The sequence below is a fragment of the Mauremys reevesii genome, linkage group 8 (genome assembly GCF_016161935.1).
Source record: "Mauremys reevesii isolate NIE-2019 linkage group 8, ASM1616193v1, whole genome shotgun sequence".
Taxonomy (NCBI): domain Eukaryota; kingdom Metazoa; phylum Chordata; order Testudines; family Geoemydidae; genus Mauremys; species Mauremys reevesii.
Genome location: NC_052630.1, coordinates 76,871,268 through 76,891,128, shown reverse-complemented (window position 1 = coordinate 76,891,128; position 19,861 = coordinate 76,871,268). Strand labels below are relative to the sequence as shown.

Here is a 19,861-nt window from a genome sequence, read left to right as displayed (position 1 = left end):
AGAAGACAAAGGGTTCCCACCATACACAAAAGCTATATAAGGCAGGGGAGTGACATCATCGGAGTTCTCCTCTGCCTCCCCACCCAAAGAGACACTGAAAAACACCTGGAAGCAAGAACTGAACAGAGGGGAGAAGGGTTGAACCCAGGCTGGGAGGGTGTCCAGTCTGTGAGTGGAAATACCGGAAATCTCAAAACAGCAGGTCAGTGCAGATGCCTTTCAAGACTTTCTGTAATCTACCTGTGGCAATATTTAGGGTGAGAAATTACATTTTGTAACCTGTTTCTTTAGTGAATCAAGCTTAGTTTGCATGTTTTGTTTTATTTGCTTAGTAATCTGCTTTGTTCTGTTTGTTCTCTCTTATACTCACTTAAAATCTACTCTTACTAGTTAATAAACTTGTTTTTTGTTTATTCTGAAATCCAGTTTGTGCATATCATAATGGGAGGGAGGCGGAAGAGGCTATGCATACCTTCCTCCACATTGAGGGAGGGGGCGGATTTCACAATATACCTTTGGGTCTGCACTCCAGGTGAGGTGGGCACCTGAGTGCTGGGTCAGTCTTAAGGTGAGTCTTCCCAGAGCTGATCTCAGTGTCTGTCTTTCTGCAGTCGGGTGTGGCCTTGCCTGTGTGTGTGCTGGAGGAGGCTTAAGAGCCTGGCTCAGCAAGACAGGTTAAACCAGCACTTATGCCACCACCTATATTGACCGTGGCAGTCTTAAAAGTTCTTGAAGTAGACTTGTGTATTTACTATAAGCAGTCCAGTGTTTTTTCATGACTACCAGCACATTTGATATGTACACTGTAAGATAATTTTTACTTAGACTTGACTAAGTTTTGCTGATACTGCAACAAACCCATTCCTTCTACCTTTATCTGCTTTAAAAAGGAATTATTGCATGCTAGTGTGAACTAAATACTAATGAGAAGACCTACTAATCCTATGTTTATCACCTTTGATCTTGGTCAGGTATTGCAACTATTTATAAATCAGAAAGCTGAACAATCAGAAATGGATGTCAGCATATTAAAAAAACAACCACCTTTCCTTCTCTTGAGACTTAGGAACATTTCAGCATGTATTAATATTTCCAAACTCTTTTTTTGAAAGGAAATTACACTTTAAAGAGTCACAGAACCAAAATGAATAATGAAGTAGAATGGTGTCAAATGAAACAATCTAATGAAATACTGCAAGTTCTTCTATTTTTTACCCTAAATTCAGCATTACTGAAAGGACGCTGCAGTATAAAAAAGCTTAATCTCTTTTGAGATCTGTGAAATACTGTTACCATTAACAACAATAGCAGTTTTGTTATTTTCTAAGTACATTATAAGATATTGATTTATTACGAAAGGAAAGAAAGTCAGGAAGTGATTTAATAAATGAGATGAAAAACAGTCACAATAGTCTTGAAGGGAGTAAAATGAGTTTATTACCATGTGTTCTGACTATACACCAAAATGGAAATGAAAGCCTTTTCTATCAAAAGAAATATGACCGTGAATTACAAACAAACTGATGATATTCCCCAAAACATGGAGGATAGGTTACTGATGAACAGCATATGAAATGAAAAATTCATATGGGGAGGAAAACCTATCAGGAGAAATCTGAAATTTGGCTATAGAAAATTAACCAGTTTGAAGATGTAAAAATTCCAATAATAATTATTAACCCCCTACACTTTGGGTAAGCTTTAATTTAAGGGGAAAAGAGAGTAACTTCAAAGATAATATCTTCAAGATAATATTATCAATATAAAACCAGCAAATGTAGGTGAAGTATAAAGGCTCAAATTCAAGCGGTGTTCAGTTTTGGGGCACATACAGGCACATCTAATTTTGCAAAGGAGCAATAATATGGGCCTTGTTCTGCACCACACACAGCTCACCAAAAAGCTCTTCATATTGGCCTATATCATCTCCTTCTGTAGGAAAGGGCTACCATGTTTCCTATGAGGTCCAGATCTTTTTCTAACGTTTGGTAAGTTGGAAAGTACTTTGAATTGGCACTGTCAGTTTGGATTTATCATGTAATATGTGGTTTTAGCTCTTTTGCCTTCCCTTCTGTTGGCTGTCTCCTAACAAGGAAGGTTACCATAATTCCATAAAATGCTGGATTTTTTAAAAATTCAGTTAAAATAATTTGTTATCGGAATCTGTAATTGCATGTACAATCAAAACTAAAAACACTTATTACACAATAAATCTAAATTGACAATACTAATTTAAAGCACTTTCCAGCCTACAAACAACTAAGATCTAGGCCCCACTGAAGACAACTCAATGGAAATATCTCACTCAATGTGCAAATGTGGCCAAAATAGTCAACAACCAGGGAAAGAAATTATTGGAGGGGAAAAAAATCAGAAAACTGCTCATTTTGGTTAGGCGCTAAGCACTATCAACTCCCACTGAAGCTGTCAACTCAGAGTACTCAACATATTATAGGATCAAATCCTCAGTCTGTCAAAATGGGAGTGTTTTTGCACTCTGATTTTCAATTGTGTTGCTTCTGTTTGCTTGTCTTGATTGTGTTTTCTAATTCCTGGTCTGTTTTGATTTATTCTTCAAACATTTTCAAAACTGAATTATGAAGGATAAGAAAATCAAAAATACAAAACCAAAACAATGGTATTTCCTTACTTTTGAGTGTTTAACACAGTGCAACTGTAACATTTTCTTAATATAGATTTTTATGTAATATTATATATATCCATAACTGTATTAATTTGGGAAGCCTAATATTCAAGCATTGGTGCTTTAATAGGATGTTTAAATCCAATATTAGTATGTACAAATCAGACTTAAAATGCCTAAATGCCCATTTTATAAGTTTAAGTGGCAATGTCAACACCCAAATACTACTTCCAGACATTTTTTAAAACTGTCTTGTGGTGCATTCAGAGATACATTGTGCATGGAAAATACTATACAACGTTTTAATGTTGACAAATATATTACAGGCTTATAGAGCTTTAGAAAAATATAGAGTACAGAATATATTAAATAATTCAGTCTATTTCTTTTTATTTGTAAATCTCATTGTTTCAGAAAAAAATCAGTATTATGAAAAATTCAGTCAAAATGGGATACCTACCAGACATCATAAAAACAAACAGCGTAAGAAATTTGTTAATGAACAACATTTCAGTTACTCAGAAATGTGTTTTGTGAGCACATGCATATTACAAACAGCATCTTTGTTCTTATGCTAAAATTACATAGGATTTATACAAAAAATGCTTAGCTTGAAAACCATCCCCTTTAATGAGAGACTGCCAAATATGTTTATCATTCCAATCCTAAAAACAGCAAGTTAGATAAATAAAGATTTTAATAACTTTTTAAAAGATAAAACATACATGGAATTCTGTAAATAAATTAGTTAGCAATTTCATTATCTAGTCTGTGTAGCAAAGATGGCTATTAATGAACAGCTATTAAAGAAAATCCTCTAACTATATTTAAAGTTTTCATTCTGGAAATGAGAGTATAATATGTTTCAGCACTTACAATATATCTTGTTTATGTTTTAGAAAATGCCATCAAATATTCCAAGAAAAGGCTTAATGTCATTGGTTTCATCGTCTGAAAGATATCTAATGAAAATGAAGCAAACCAAAAGAATTGTGAACAATACTGTATACCAAAAATACCAAAAACCATGAAATTAGAATATTATTTATAAAACAGCCAGGAAAGATCTGTATCCAAAAAATAATTTTAAAGTCTATTTGCATGAAAAGCTAATTACGACTAGTAAAATAAAAACTTGTAAGTTAGAAAGAAGAGCTTTGCCTATGGCCTAAGATCCTGAGGCGCTCAGTACCTTGAAGGATAAGAATCTACAACAGAATACACAAATTATTTTTATTACCTGACATCAATTTCTTTTTTCCTTTCTTTGTTGCAAATAAAAAAATTCTCCTTTCCAATGAATTGAGAAGAACCTGAGATTATTTCTGAGTTACGAGAAAACTCTCTGTTTTTCAACTCTTGTAGAGGATTTGGATGTTTTCTTTTTTGAAAGCTGAACTGAAATGTATAGGTTACAAAACAAACATGATTAAAAATAACTAATTTTAAGACAATCTTCCATATTGTAATAAACTTTAATATATACAGTAGCATGCAATCAAAGCTATGCTTAATGTGATAGGATTCCAAATTCTAAAAATAAAGATTTGATATATAAAATTGAGATTACACTCGTCAATGGGATATACATGTGATTAAGGTTCAGCATGGGCTTAAGTGCTTTGTTGAATCAAAGCCTAAAAAACCAACTGACTTGTTGAAATCAGTTCCAAAACACTGCATAATGGAAACTATGGTCAAAATTCAGGTCCTATTTCTTTTTGTAAGTGAAGGGCACACAAAGCCAAAAATGGATGAATAAACATATTTTAACAACTAAGATAGCTTTCGCAAAAATGTATGTGAATAGACACACCAGTCATCCAAATATCCACAGACAACTGAACATGGCAAAACTGAGTAAGTCCAATATAGCAAACAAGTTCACAAAAAAGAAAAAAATCACTTCACTGCATTGCAAGAAATCCTGTTATAAACATATCTTTACTTACAGTACTCGTATTTTCATATTGTACAGATAATTTCTTTTCTGATGGTGCATTTAATGTAGAAAAGGCAGAATTTTGTAGATGAACACCAGACTTATCTCGTGACATGCAAAAACTGAAAATGTAGGACGTTTGGATAATTTAGATACTTATGCATAAGCATAAATGGTTTTTTCAAAGTTCAGTGCTTTCAATTTCTAACCCTCCACTTCTAAGTTTATTTAAAATAATTCAAAAATTAACTATTTAAAGTAGTTTTTTAAAATGTTCAAACTTCTGACTTTAGAGCTACTTAGTTCTCAAGCTTTCCCAAAAGCTCAGGGATACACTGATACAAATTTAATGATACATATGTCCCTCAAATATAGACAATGCTTTTACTGTACTGAATAGTAACTAGTATTATACTTACTTTTTTGAAATGTCACTTGTGACTTTGTTCTCTGAATTCTGAAACAGTGGTTTACATTCTATTGTACTTTGAAGGCAAGTGTTTCCAGATTCTATATTAGAAGGATAATTGTAAAATATAGTCACAAAATAGCAAAAGAACTTCTTATGAATCCTTTCTGGAATTCCAGAAGTCATAGTCTCACACAAGAACTTTAATATTAATCAAGTTTTAATGTTTGTTTGGCTTTTTGATTAATTTTAAAATGTCGAGAGGAACAGTCAAACTATCAAACCTGAAGAGTCACATATCCTCTGAAAGCTACACCTTTACCTCGATATAACGCTGTCCTCGGGAGCCAAAAAATCTTACCATGTTATATTGAACGTGCTTTGATCCACTGGAGTGCGCAGCCCCACCCTCCTGGAGCACTGCTTTACCGCGTTATATCCGAATTTGTGTTGTATCGGGTCGCGTTATTTCGAGGTAGAGGTGTATTTCTTTCTTACTGTTCCATGAGTATTGGTCTTGAACCACTATAGAAAAAACTGATTGAGTCAAATATTCCGCTGGTGTAAATCCATGACCTCAGTGGATCAATTTACTGATAGTCTGTGTGGTTCCCTGGATTGGGACCTGAACTGGGGCTCAGAAGATGTATGTTCTATTCCTAGCTCTGCGGTGTTATTTTCAGCAAGTCACTTTACCGCTCTGAGCTTCCATTCCCCTTCCCATCCTTTGTTTGTCTTTAGCTGTTTAGATTTCAAGCACTTCAGGGCAACAACTATATATGTTGTACTATATGTTTATACAGTGTCTATGCACAATGGAACTCCAATTGCAGTTGAAGCCTCTAGGTGCCACAGTAATAAAAATAACTAACAATAATAAATTTGGTCCTCGTTTGTCTATACTGGCAAAAATGTGATCCAAAAATTCACCACAAGTAGCAAATCTGGAAATGGAGGTTACTTACCTGTAACTGGGCATTCTCTGAGATGTGTGGTCCCTATCCTTATGCCACATGTGGAATGCAGGTGCTCCATGCACCTGAGACCCAAGATTTCTAGCAAGTAGTGTCCTTGCCTGCGTAGTTGCTCCCCTCATTCTCTATAATGAGGGAATAAAAGGGGGTGTAGATGGACACCTGTCCAGGTCTTCTTTTTAGCATGAATTAGACAGGATCCGAAGCAGAGGGGAAGAAGGGTTGGTGGTGGACTATAGATAGGAACCACACTTCACAAAGAACCTCCAGTTATAGTTAAGTAAAAAAAAGTTACTAACTTTTTGTAACTGTTGTTCTTTGAGATGTGTAGCTTATGTCCATTCTTTGAGATGTGTAGCTGTGTGTACACTGTGTGCACAGCTGCCAGAGATTTTTCCCTTAGTGGTATCCATAAGACTGTCTCTAGCGCCCCTGGAGCCATGCATGTATGCTCTGGTATAAGGGGTGCTGCCAGCTCGGCATCCTCTCAGTTTCTTCTTGCCAATAACTCCAACAGAGGTGTAGGAAGGTGGGTCATGGAATGGACATGAGTAACACATCTTGAAGAACAATAGCTACAAAGGGTTAGCAACGATTTTTTCTTCTTTGAGTGCTTCCTCACATCCATTCCATGCTAGGTGACTCACAACCAGTATCCTCAGAGGTTGGCTTGGAGTTTATGGACCTGCTGACTGAAACATCACTCTTCCAAAACTGGGATTGTCACATGTCTGCTGGTGATGGCGCAGTGGGACATGAAGGTATGAACCGACAACCATGTCGCGGCTCTGCAGATGTCCTGGACTGGTATTTGTGCAAGGAACACTGACAAAGCCTGAGCTTTTGTGGAATGAGCAGTCACAATGGCTGGAGATGGAACCTTCGCTTGCTTGTAACAAACCTGGATACAGGCCATTATCCAGGACAAGACTTTTTGGGATGACACCAGCAGCGCTCTCATACTTTCCGCTACAGCTACAAAGAGTTACACAGACTTTGCTGAAGGGCTTACTCCTCTCAATATAGAATGCCTAACATATGGAGCCGACATTCCTCAGCACTCACTCTATAGACCCCCTTTGGAGAAGAAAATCCACCACCTGCCACAGGATCTCCTCAGGATATCCCTGAGAAGAGGCCAAGAAGGGGGTTTGTTCAGAGGAGGGGAAAGAAACTCAGCAGTGTTGCCACAGTGGATATCTAGTACCCACTTCTTCACTGTTATTGTCCTCTAGTTGTGGGCAAAGTACACTAGATGGACACCAAAACTTTGTGGGAGGATGGGGGGAAAGCAATGGCAGCAGTAATGGTATGCAGTTCTAGAGCTTCCCATCAACAGTAACCCCTGGACAGCAGATGGGTTTGAGTGGCTGAGGTTGAGGAGGATGCATACCTTGGTCTTTGTACTTTCTGGAATTTGCATGATGTCTCATATAGGTGCTGGTGACAGAAAGGCTGGTGAAGAGGCCTTGGCTTACACATCTGTTTGTGTTGTTTCCTCTTTGGGGCTGGGGTACAACTACCCAGGATGTATAGGACTGTCCTGAGTCTTTTAATGGGTGTAATGACTCATCTGTCTCCTCATGAAAGTGATGAGACTCAAAGGGCAAGTCCTCAATGGTACTCTATACCTCCCTGGAGAACTCCGAAGTGTGAAGCCACAATTCATGTCTCGTAACTGTCACCGTGGCCATTGATCTAGGTGAGGTGTCTGCCACGTCCATGCCGCTTGCAATGATGTCTTAGCTACCAGTTTACCCTCATCAATAAGAGCTTGGAATTGGATACTCTCCTCCTGAGGGACTTTGGATAGGAATGTACTCCAGAAAGGCCACCGAAGACACCTGAGCTCTGGTTGAGTGGGCCCTCACGAATGGCGGTGGTGGGACCTGTGCCAGCTCGTACCAGGTCCGGATGCAGGAGGTGACCCGGTTGGAAATCTTCTGCAAGGACACCGTAAGGCCCTTCATCCTGTCCACTGTGACAATGAAGAGCAGGGTCGACTTGCAGAAAGGCTTGGTATGCTCCAGGTAAAATGCCAGGGCATGTCTGACGTACAGGGTGTGCGGCCTCCTTTCTTCACTAGTGGTGTGTGGCTTGGGACAAAACGCCAGGAGGAAGATGTCCTGGTTAACATGGAAGGAAGACACCACTTTCAGCAGGAAGGCCGGATGTGGTTGCAGCTGAACCTTGTCCTTGTAGAACACCATATATGCAGTCTCCCCTTTAACCAGTTCCTTATCCACCTCTGGATTTTCATTTCAATCCCCATCTTTTCCAATTTAACCAGTAATTCTTCATGCGGTACCGTATCAAACGCCTTACTGAAATCAAGATATATTAGATCCACCGCATTTCCCTTGTCTAAAAAGTCTGTTACTTTCTCAAAGAAGGAAATCAGGTTGGTTTGGCATGATCTACCTTTCGTAAAACCATGTTGTAATTTGTCCCAATTGCCATTGACCTCAAGGTCCGTAACTACTCTCTCCTTTAATATTTTTTCCATGACTTTGCATACTACAGATGTTAAACTAACAGGCCTGTAGTTACCCGGGTCACTTTTTTTCCCCTTCTTGAAAATAGGAACTATATTAGCTAATCTCCAGTCAAACGGTACAACCCCCGAGTTCAGAGATTCATTAAAAATTATCGCTAATGGGCTTGCAATTTCACTCGCCAATTCCTTTAATATTCTAGGATGAAGATTATCCGGGCCGCCTGATTTACTACCGTTAAGCTGTTCAAGTTTTGCTTCTACCTCAGATACTGTAATTTCCAACCCCGTACCTTCATTCCCATCAGTCACTCTGCCACTATTCCTAAGCCCTTCATTATCCTTATTAAAGACCGAGGCAAAATATTCGTTTAGATATTGTGCCATGCCTAGCTTATCCTTGATCTCCACTCCAGGGTGATCACAATAACTTATGCCTTGTTTCTCTTGATCTTTGCCAGGGCCCTGCTGATGAGCAGAATCAGCAGGAACGCATACATCAGGCTCCCAGACCACGACAGGAGGAAGGCACCAGAGAGAGAGAGAGAGAGGCCTTGCCCAGACCCTGCAGAGAACAAAAACAATGGCATTTTCTGTTTTGTCTGGTGGTGAACAGGTCCACTTGGGGAGATCCCCACCTCTGGAAGATCATGCAGACTACCTCCGGGTGGACCATTCGTGATGAGAGGATGAGAGGAGAAGAACCTGTTGAGGTGATCTGCCAGTATGTTTCTGATGCTGGGAAGATGACAAGCTTCCAAGTGGATCTTGTAGCTGATGCAGAAATCCCCCTTATAGAATGCCTCTTGGCAGAGAGCCGACGAGCGTGCTCCCCCTTGCCTGTTGATGTAGAACATCAAGGCTGTGTTGTCCATCACTCTCACCGCTTTGCCCGTCAGGTGTGGTAAGAAGACTCCTCATGCCAAGCGGATCACTCTGAGCTCTTTGACGTTTATCTGCAACATCATCTCTTCCGGGGACCACATGCCCTGGGTCTGAAGGTCATTGAGAAGCGCTCCCCAGCAGAGGTCCAAGGCATCCGATATCAACTTGATTGAGTGACAAGGGCTCTCAAATTGAACTCCCTCCAGGACTGCAATAGGGCTGGTCCACCACTGCAGCGAGGTAAGTATCGTCAGTGGGATGGTAGTGACCTTTTCCAGGTGATCTCTGGACTGGGAATAGACCGTCGCCAGCCACAGCTGTAAGGGCCGCATCTAGAGCCTGGCATGGCGGCCAACATACATACATGCTGCCATGTGGCCCAGCAGGCAAAGGCAAACCCTGGCCATGGTCAGGGAAACACGGGGACTCCCGCAATGAGGTCCACCAATGCTTGGAACTTCTCCTGTGGCAGAAATGCTCTGGCGCATGTGGAGTCGAGCACCACTTCGATTATCTCTATCCTCTACACTGGAACTAATGTTGACTTTTTGTCATTTACGAGCAGGCCCAGGGCTCAGCAGGTGTCCTGCAGCACCTCAACATCCCTTTGGACTTGGGAACTGGAGTGGCGTTTGATGAGTCAGTCATCGAGGTATGGGTAGATCTGGATACCCCGACGCCTGAGGTAAGCGACTACCACCGACATCCACTTGGTAAACAACCTTGGTGCTGTTGGTAGGCCAAATGGGAGGACCACAAACTAATAGTGATGGGGTCCCACCGTAAATTGTAGGAAGCGTATGTGACCTTGAAAGATTGCTATGTGGAAATATGTGTCCTTCAAGTTGAGGGTGGCATACCAGTCCTCCAAGATCCAGGGAGGGGATGATGGAGGCCAGTGAGACTATGCAGAACTTCAATTGCTTTAGGTATTTGTTGAGGTCTCGCAGGTCCAGGATGGGCTGTAGACTGCCCTTGGCTTTTGGGATTAAAAAGTACAAGGAACAGAACCCCTTGTTCCTGTACTCGTGAGGAACCTCCTCCATCTCCCGCAACTGCAGCAACCGTTCTACCTCCTGCGCGAGGAGACTCTCTCATGAGAGGGGTCCCTGAAGAGGGATGGGGAAGTGGGGGTGGGAAGGAGGGGTAGAAAGAAACTGGAGCATATAACCCTATGCTACTGTATTGAGGACCTAGAAGTCTGAAGTTATAGTGGTCCATGTAGAGAAGAAAAAGAAAGGCGGTTGCAGAAAAGCAGGAAAGATATAGTCTGGTAGGTCACCCTTGGGCGCACCCTCAAAATGCTCGCTTGCCACCCTGCTTATTGCGGGTTGAGCCCGACTGAGCAGAGGGTGGAGGTGGGTGGCTGGGGCGGCGCTTGTAGCCCCTACTCTTTGTGTGGGGTGGCTCCTGCCAGAGTTGGCTCCCTTGGCCCTGAGATTGCTGTGGTTTGAACTGCTTACAGACTGGACTGGGGACGTACAGCCCTAGAGTTTTCAGGGTATCGCGGGAGTCCTTTAGTCCAGGCAGCTTACTGTCTGCTCTGCAAACAGAGCCTGGTCGTTGAAGGGGAGGTCCTGCATTGACTGCTGTGCTTCAGTCTACAAGCCAGAGAGGAGCAGCCAGGATGCCTGCCGCTTGGGGTCTGCTGCATATGAAACTGCCTGGAGGGCCGCTCTGGCTGCAGCTGTGTCCTCCTCAAGGATCGCCTGGAATTCCTTCCTGGACTGTTCTTATGTCTATGAAAGTGCCCCTTACGCTCATGAAAGGCCTAAGCTAATGATTACTTCAGAAGTTGGGCTGAACAACTCTGGCCTCTATTCCAGAGCTTGTCCTCAAAGGGGCACTGCTCACAGCCTGAAGCCGATGTACAGGGAGTTCTCCCCAGGCAAGATGGGGGTCTCATGGCCTTCTCCATAAGATACTTCCTCAGTCAAAGCTCTCATCCATCTCAGTTTCAGGGAGGGAAGACGCAGCAGTTGCTGCACTTGGCAGAGATATAAGCCTCCCCAAGGCAGTAAAGGCACCATTAGTGTTCATCACTGATCGAGAAGGAGCAGGTATAGGAGAGAGAGTTCTTAAACCTTGGGACTCTGGGCACAGTCCTTCTCCCAAAGGGAAAAATGGGAAAGGTCTCTGAGGTGGGGGAAACTACTAAAATGGTAAAATACTAAAACTATGTACAAGATGTTTATAGATAGGTAGACAATACTCTTTGGAGAGAGAGGATTCTGACTCAGGTCATGCTGCAGTAAGAAGGAACTGGAGAGGTGTCAGTTCAAATCACCCCTTATACCTTCGGTATGGAACATGAGAACAACTGCACAGGTGTGGTCCAACAGACATTATTTGCTAGAAATCTCTGGTCTCAGGTGCATGAAGCCCTGTGTGCCCACATGTGGAATACATATAGGGACCACCATTCAAAGAAGAAACTAATTTAGACAGGTGTTTTTACCATTGTATTGTTCAACTCTGCTCAGAGTGGGGATAGACAAAATGGTGGTGAAAACAGCTTAGCCTGCTTGAGCCCTATCTGTGCTACAGCTCCTGCCATTGCTACCACCAGGGGTGAATTAAGGGTCACATTTGTCAGTGTAGATGCAGCCTATTCTAAGAGTTTAACTTAACATTTGTTACTGTAAAACTCCCATTTTGTTCTGATGCCATTAAGACGATTAATTTTAAAATTTACATTTATCAACACTGCAGCATAAATAAAAACCCAACAAATTCACATATTTACAAAATTATCACAATAATTCTGAATTGATCTATCATTTGACTTTCATAATTTGGAGAATTTTAATATACTTGTTTCCTTAGATATCTTTTCTATTGATTTTAAGCACGTATATAGCTGCAGAAGAACAGAGGGAAATACATTGCAAGATCATCTATTTTAATATGGTTACATTCACTTGTGAGAACAATGAATGCGTAATTCAATATGCAATTTAACAAAGGTTTATTTTATCTTCAAAACCATACCGCTTATTGAAACATAGAAAGCAGGAAGGCCAAAACAATTCCTAATTCTCAGGAACCATTTTTTTTCCAACTTGAAGCATGCACCTTGATAAAGCTATCCTACCCAGGCCCTGGTGAGTAGGCCCAATTCTGAAAATTCCATTTACTTCATTGAGATGTGAAGGTGCTCTGTACCTTCTAGAAATGGGCCTACAATGTGAATATTTACATGGAGACACAGGGGAAGAAAGGACACTTTCAATTTTCCCAATCTGTATTCTAATCTAATACTGTGGATGGCTCTTCCAGTTATGTGAGAGAGATTGGTTATGGACTCAATCAGAAAGAATCTGCTTCAGACTGTGATTGTGAAATAGGGAATAATACACATGAAATCATATCCATTAACCTGATTATGATATAATGTATGGGGAAAGGGTGGATATGGTGTTTGTAATTCAGGCCTCAGGAAGGGAGCAATGTTTGGCAGTTGCAAAGTAATTGCACAGCATTTAGACAGTAGAACTTGCCTGCTGGAAAAAGGCAAAATCTGTTGATCTTAAAACCTCTTAAGTCTATGATGATTCAGGGGGCTAGCAGGTGCTGAGTCTATAATTTGTTGGTAAGGCCTACAATTAATTGTACCAAATTGGTGACAACTGAAAACTTTAACTATTTACCTGCTCATCATTTTAACAAATACCCAACTTCTGAGACTGTGAATGAAGGTTCAGTAGAAAATCATCTTTGATATTTAGGCTGCAATAATCTTGAATGAAAAATCTGTCTTTAAACTACAATTCTAAATCAAATGGTCAATTAAGTTACCCACAGATTTTAAGTTAAATTTTACTTTAGATCATAATCAATTACTTTTAACAAAAAGGCGGCAAAGAGTTAATTTGAAGAAGATTATCTGGTACACTGTCCATTTGATACATACAGTGACAATTATAAACAATAGGTTACACCAAAATAATTTTACCTAAATCTTCTCTACTCTCCACACTAGTGAGAAAGCTGCTAGCATGTATTAATTTGTCATCATCAAAATCATCCCAAACTTCATCTCCCAATTCAAAGTTCACATTCAAAGCCTCTGAAAACCAAGAGCTGCTTTTATCTGCATTAGTAAAATTATGCATTAAAGATTCTTTAAGATTTTTCTTTGACGTCATCATCTGATGGCTCTCCTCACTTACAGTCACAGAATGTTCCCAAGAGAAATCTGTAATGCAATTATAATAGGGGTGTAAAACTCTGGATTGCATGCTTAAGACTATTTGTTCAACCTATAAAAAAAAGCAAACTATGTTAGCTACACACTTTTTATCAATATTATTTTAAGAAAAGTCATCTTCACTCCAAATTCCAGCTAGGGACCCTTATAAAGAATATTTCAAGTCACTTCTGATTTAATTTTTTTTCCAATGTGAAAATTATGGTCTGGTGGAGTGCAAGTTTAACACTGACGAGCCCAGTCCCTTTACCTTCCCCCATTCATTTTCTATTTATTCACTCTATTTAGTCTTACTCACTGTCTCCCTCTCCTATAAATTCAACTCCCAAGAACTAATCATAGCAGACAAACACATTTTAAACAATTAATTTTAAAAGCATTTAACTAAAATATGTTAAGATAGCTGAATTAAAACATTATTTGAGAGTACTATGCAGAATGGAAGGGTTTCCATTTCCTTTCACTGCTTGAGTAGCAGAAATGAGCATGAGCAGATGTGGCAGCTGTTTCATGTTAGGAAAATAAGTAGAAAATACTGCTATCTTTTGAACACTGGAAATAGAACACAATTGTATACTGTAAATTGGCATGTGCTAGAAATGGAAAGCACGTAATATGCAGTGTATGTAAGTGAAAATAGCTTATGTGGTAGGATTGGGACCTTCATCAACCGTGATGGGAAGCAGCCGTAAAGTTTCATTGATTATTAAGATGTACTCACATTTATGGAGAAATTAGAACCTTGAAAGGTATTAAAATAAAACTTCAGTTTTTAATATAGATAGAGTGAGAGCTTTTACTAAATGTTAATTTAGCTGTTTTAAAGGCCCAATCCAGCAAACAATACAAAGCATAAAGCTTACTTTTCACTCAGATACTCCACTGATGATGGGAAAGGTATGTGGAAAGCAGAAGGAGATAGAGATAAACTATCAGATGCATTACAATTGGCATCAATGGGAATAAGCACAGTCATAAGCATCAAACTCAGTAATAGGTATTTACAGAATTAGGCCTAAGGTATTAGAACTAACCACTACCATTTTCCTTTAAGGGACATTTATTGGCTGAGAGCTCTGCTTGCAACTTTAATTGATTTTAGAAGAAAAGTCAATGTCAAAGCAAGTTCCTTGCCTTGACAGAGCATATTGTATTGCCCTAAATATGCAGTTCCCCGCAGCACTATGGTGGTTGCTGTAGTGATTTCAACAGGTTTAATTTTGCAAGGAACATTTAATTCAAAACAATGAAAAAAATAATAGAAAATCTCATACATTAATAATAACTTACTACTCTTTTCATAACTCTCTGATTGCAGCTGGTTCTGAGGTCTACCAAGGATATTAACATTATTCCAGTGTTCTTGTGAAGCTGAGGCAGAAGACTGTGCATAGTCACACCTTCATACAAATCAGTAAAACAGAGTCACAAGAAAGTTGCAATTTAAAAATAATTTGATTCAGAAAACAGGTCTTCACTGCTTATGCCAATGAGAGAATTTTAACTGAGCAGGTTTTAAATTCTATTATACTTATAGCAATAATACAGTACCTTGGCAATGCTGGCAACAAAGATTTTGGTGTAAAAACAAATTGTTTCAGATCCACATTTGGAGATTTATTTAACTGTATCTGCATCTAAAAAAAGATTATTACAGATGATTAGTGTATTATTGTATTTTAATAGTCTGGATCACACCACTTGCACTTTCCAAAGAATAAAGAAACCACTACAGGAAGAAAGTTATTATTCATATTTTATAGAATTAATGCATACAATGTACAGCTATCTGATGGAATAGATTTTTTTAAAAAGTTTTATTACACACATTTTTCAATTTAGCCAGTGAGATCTTGGAGTAATGCAAGTATCTCAGCAAGCCCAGACTGTTAACCACATTTCTTTCTCAGTTATCTATGGGCCAAATCATCCTCCACTGCAGAAAAACCTGCAGGGAGGGGGAAATAAGCATTGCAAAAACTCAGATGCCACATTCTCTCCATAGGGAAGAAGGGTTTGCAGGCACATCCAGGGGGAAAAGTACTTAGCCTTGAAACTCTGTGGAGTCTAAGAATCTAAAAAGAATGTTACTCTTAAAACCTCCTCTGGCAGCATAATTTCTCTCAGGACACCAGTATTCATTTTTACTTATAATTTCAGGTAGTATTTCCCTAGGTTGTCACATAGAGTGGTGGCTTCCAGCCATGCCTGCTACTCAGTCCACCATACTTTCCTAAACCTGCAGAGTACAAATCAGGCAGTGTTTGCAGAGAAAGGCTTCCATGGGCGCATGGGAAGCATACCACTTAGCAGCTACACCCTTCCAAGATTACTGGGCCTTTCCCATCCTTTTTGTGCTCCTTTGCTATTTCCATATTTCACAGCAATGGGACACATTTGTCTATACGTGTTTATATGTGATTAATAAAATGCCTTCAATCTACCAATACTTATATATTCAATAAACAAGATTAAATTTTTTTTTCAGGAGTGTGTATGTTAAAACGAACCTTTAATCGTTTTACTGGGGGAACTGATGAAATTGAGTTTCTGTTCCTTAAATCAGCTAGGTACGAAGAAAACTTTGAATCTTTCTTTAACTCAGATTTTTGTGACACTCCAACTTTACCTAAGAAAAGGAATTGAAGAGTCTTCAGATTAAATTTTAGGGGTAAAATACAAGCCCCATTTGAGTCAATAGGAATTTTGACTTCAACTGGGCTAAGATTTCATCTTTGATGTTTTATAAAAGACAAATTTTGATGTGTTTGTTTTCATACAAAAATATGAAAAGCTTGACATTGCTATCAAATTCTGTAAAATATTACTCTTCATTGTATTCGCTACAGAATAATTATACTGCGGTTATTTATTAATAATTTTTACTTTTTAGATTGCATTATATTGACATTTTAAGCATGATTCTCTTGCTTTGTACTCTTTTTACAGCAATGTCACCATTAATATAAAAAAAATCCTAATTTACACTTGTGTAAATGAGGGAATTAGATCCTTTGAATTTAGATGTTAGAAATAATGAGTTTTCATGAAACTCACAGCAGTCATGTCCACATACATCTTTATTTTTACAGTGATGGCTGCATTCTCTGTTCCCAAGTTTCATGTAGGTGATCTCTCGGTTACAGGCACCTCCTGAGGTAATATAAGAAGAAGAAATGCTGATGTTTTTCTATTTCACTGATTTTGTTGAGGGTTTCTCAGGGAGAAAAAGGAACAAAGTCATCCATGGCACTAGATTTTTGTTCACCTCCAAATAACTTTTGGGTCAAAAAAGTCAACTGCTACATGTTTGCCAGAGAGACTTCCCCTTTGGGTTGCTAAGACTGTTTTCATAGCAAAGCAATAACTGTCCCCACTAAAAGCTGTAAGCATCACCTCAACACCACTCTAAAACTCTGAAGGCATGAGGTACTAGATGTCCAACTTCTCCCAAATTCAGTTCCCTATGGAAACGTATTGCACTACCTGTTGAGCCAATGGAGCAACACTCTATGCCCTTGTTGGGACTCAATGGAAATAGTCCTAATTGTCTATACCAGATTCAAAGCCATAGTACACTAAATTCCTTAATATATTCTAGTGTGTTTTCATACAACATTTTACTCAATAGTGAGGAAAGATGAACAAATATGGGGCCCAGTCCTACTCATATTGAAGTAACTGACCAAACTTCCATTGACCTCAACAGGTCCAGGATGTGGGACTCTATTCTTTAGAGTATTATTAATTACCTGTATCCTTTCTCGCTGCTGCTGATCTTATTGAAGAGGCATGATACATAGGTGAAGACTCAGCTTCTAATTTTCTTTGTAAAACAACTTCATTTCCAAACCTTTTTGGTCCTAAGTAAAAGGCTGTATAGGTTTGCTGAATATCCACCCCAACTTTTAGAAATGATCCACAAAAATGTTTATGTAAATATAAAAAAAAATTCAATTACCATTTACTGTACTTCCATTTTTATAATGAACAGTGTTATACAGTATGTTTTCATAATTTACCATTATAGTAATATAGTATTTTGCATTTAATGTTATGGTTGAGATTTAAACAAAAAAATTCAGGAAATTTAAAGTTATGGTTCCTACAAGAATCATTTAGCTAATCTGTACAGTATACACTGTTCACTTTAACATATGTATATGTATTTGTTTTAGGAAGTGGGACTGTGTCTTGGGCATTTCTGATCCAATTTTGAACAATTTTCACCTCCTTAGCATTGCATTGCAAGCTGCTGTTAGGGAACATTAGTAGCACTATTTTCACTTACACAAGAAGTACAACTAAGTGCTGATAGTACTTTTGATGTTAAATGCTATTAGTATTTACAGCTTTGGACAACAGAACAATCTACACAAGTTAAAGACTAGGAGGGATTTGACATTAAGAGAATCAATGTTAAATCAGGCAAATCTGATGTGATGAATTGGTAAGTGGCTCAGAACTGACGGACAGGAGATTGGAAAACTTTGGGGATGGATGGGGTGAAGTATTTTGAAGTCATCTTCTAAAGAGTTTTGGGAAGAAGGGCTCGGGTTAAATCCTAGGGAGCAAAGAGAGATGACTGGTAATGTACAGGAGACTTAGATGAAATAGTTACATTAGAAAAATCTCATATTTAATGCTTTTAGTGTAGTATGCCATACAATAAAACAATGAATAGAATATTATTTTAAAATTAATTCATTTTAATTAATTTTTTGGCTTGGTATAAAGGAAACTGGTTTCACTATTTATTCAACATCTTTAAAAGTATATTTTAAAGTGCTAATCATATCAATAAACCTACCGTATTCAGAGCTAATTAAAGTTATGCTAAGTTCCTCAGATTTAAGAGCTCTTTTCACTTCAATTTTTTTAGTCCAATTTCCATTTTTCAGCAAGACAGAATCCCTGCAACATATAATAATATAATGATATTACGTATACACAATGGACAGTAAGATTGTGGTAAACATTTTATTAAAAGAAGTCACATTATTTGTGATGCTAGCAGTAGGGAAATCTAGAAAAAGACCATACAGCAGTTTTGATTCAGGTGATGAGGGGATTTCTTAAAAACATTCTCAATAGGATGTGCCCTCAGGGCCTGCAGCCGTAAGTTAGCCAGGGTCCTGAAGATGAGATTCCAGTTTTGCAAGGTGCAAAGAGCAAGCCTTCCTCTATGTGAGGACTTGATCAGGACCCAGGTGCAGGTCATCTAGTTGGAAAAGATTTATTTTACTCTTTGTTTCCCATTCCCTTCAAGTACAGCTCATCCAACTGGAAAGAGAGTGTCTAATTCCTCCACCAGGTGAAAAAAACCTGTGTAGGGAAGGTAGGCAAGTACTGCCTATGTAAATAATTCAGTACCTAATTTTCATGAGCAACAATTCAAAAGTTTCCTTTCTATTAGCATTACTTAATGTAAATTTTGTATATTTATATTAAAACTGGATGCTTTTGGCTTCAATATAATCAATAAAATTGATAACAATTGCACAGATATTTAGAATGGCATGATATATGCAAGGGGACTGACTACTGCACTGCGCCTTGTTTAGCCATTTACACCAGTGCAAAGCAACTATAAAATACTACGAAATCAGGAAGCACTTTATACCCATTTTACACAGTGCACAAAGCAACAGAGAATCCATTTGCAGCAGGACTTCCACTAAAATAACAGAGATTTGGTTAGTCTCATTAATATAAAAAAATGTTACACCAGCTACATATTATTTGAAAATGGCATTCCTAAAGATGTAAATAACATGTGTGATCACACTTACATAATTTTCTGTTTAAAAACCACTTGATTATCAGCATCTCCTATGATCAAGGTTACATAGTGAAAGTCTGGTGCAGTTCTCTTAATCTGAAGCTGTTCAAAGTTTGTTAATATGATGGTCACTAAGATTTCAGCCACCGTATCGCTGTATTTTGCAAGCTAGGAAAATAAATCATACATAAAATGATATAACCAGTAAAAACACTTCAGAGTAAGCCACATGCCTTTGTACACCATGCACAAACAAAGGCTAGTAATTGGAGATATACCAATCTCCTAGAACTGGAAGGGACCTTGAAGGTTATTGGGTCCAGCCCCCTGCCTTCACTAACAGGACCAATTTTTGCCCCAGATCCCTAAGTGGCCTCCTCAAGGATTGAACTCACAATGCTGGGTTTAGCAGGCCAATGCTCAAACCACTGAGCTATCCCTCCCCCCCATTGGACAGGTGCAATTTCAACAGAACACACATTTGTTTTGTCGACACAACAGAAAGGGCTATTATTGCGAGT

General features: G+C 38.8%; 1 protein-coding gene across 19 annotated transcripts in view; it reads right to left on the bottom strand.

The window, feature by feature from the left end:
* Nucleotides 1–1,452: 1,452 nt before the first annotated feature.
* Nucleotides 1,453–19,861, bottom strand: part of HFM1 (helicase for meiosis 1) — a 105,073-nt gene continuing 86,664 nt past the window's right edge. For 15 of the 19 annotated variants that reach the window (XM_039486100.1, XM_039486107.1, XM_039486108.1 and 12 more), the window contains 12 exons: nt 19,351–19,508; nt 18,369–18,472; nt 17,311–17,463; nt 16,616–16,711; nt 16,069–16,187; nt 15,110–15,195; nt 14,849–14,958; nt 13,304–13,546; nt 5,006–5,096; nt 4,597–4,708; nt 3,885–4,042; nt 3,018–3,606 (listed from right to left, as the gene is read on the bottom strand). In XM_039486100.1, coding sequence (XP_039342034.1) covers nt 3,540–3,606; nt 3,885–4,042; nt 4,597–4,708; nt 5,006–5,096; nt 13,304–13,546; nt 14,849–14,958; nt 15,110–15,195; nt 16,069–16,187; nt 16,616–16,711; nt 17,311–17,463; nt 18,369–18,472; nt 19,351–19,508 — 1,497 coding nt within the window. In that variant the 3' untranslated portion in view covers nt 3,018–3,539. Of the gene's footprint in view, nt 2,591–3,017; nt 3,607–3,884; nt 4,043–4,596; nt 4,709–5,005; nt 5,097–13,303; nt 13,547–14,848; nt 14,959–15,109; nt 15,196–16,068; nt 16,188–16,615; nt 16,712–17,310; nt 17,464–18,368; nt 18,473–19,350; nt 19,509–19,861 lie in introns of those variants that run through there. The other 4 variants (XM_039486101.1, XM_039486109.1, XR_005583993.1 and 1 more) reach the window with 4 other exon arrangements.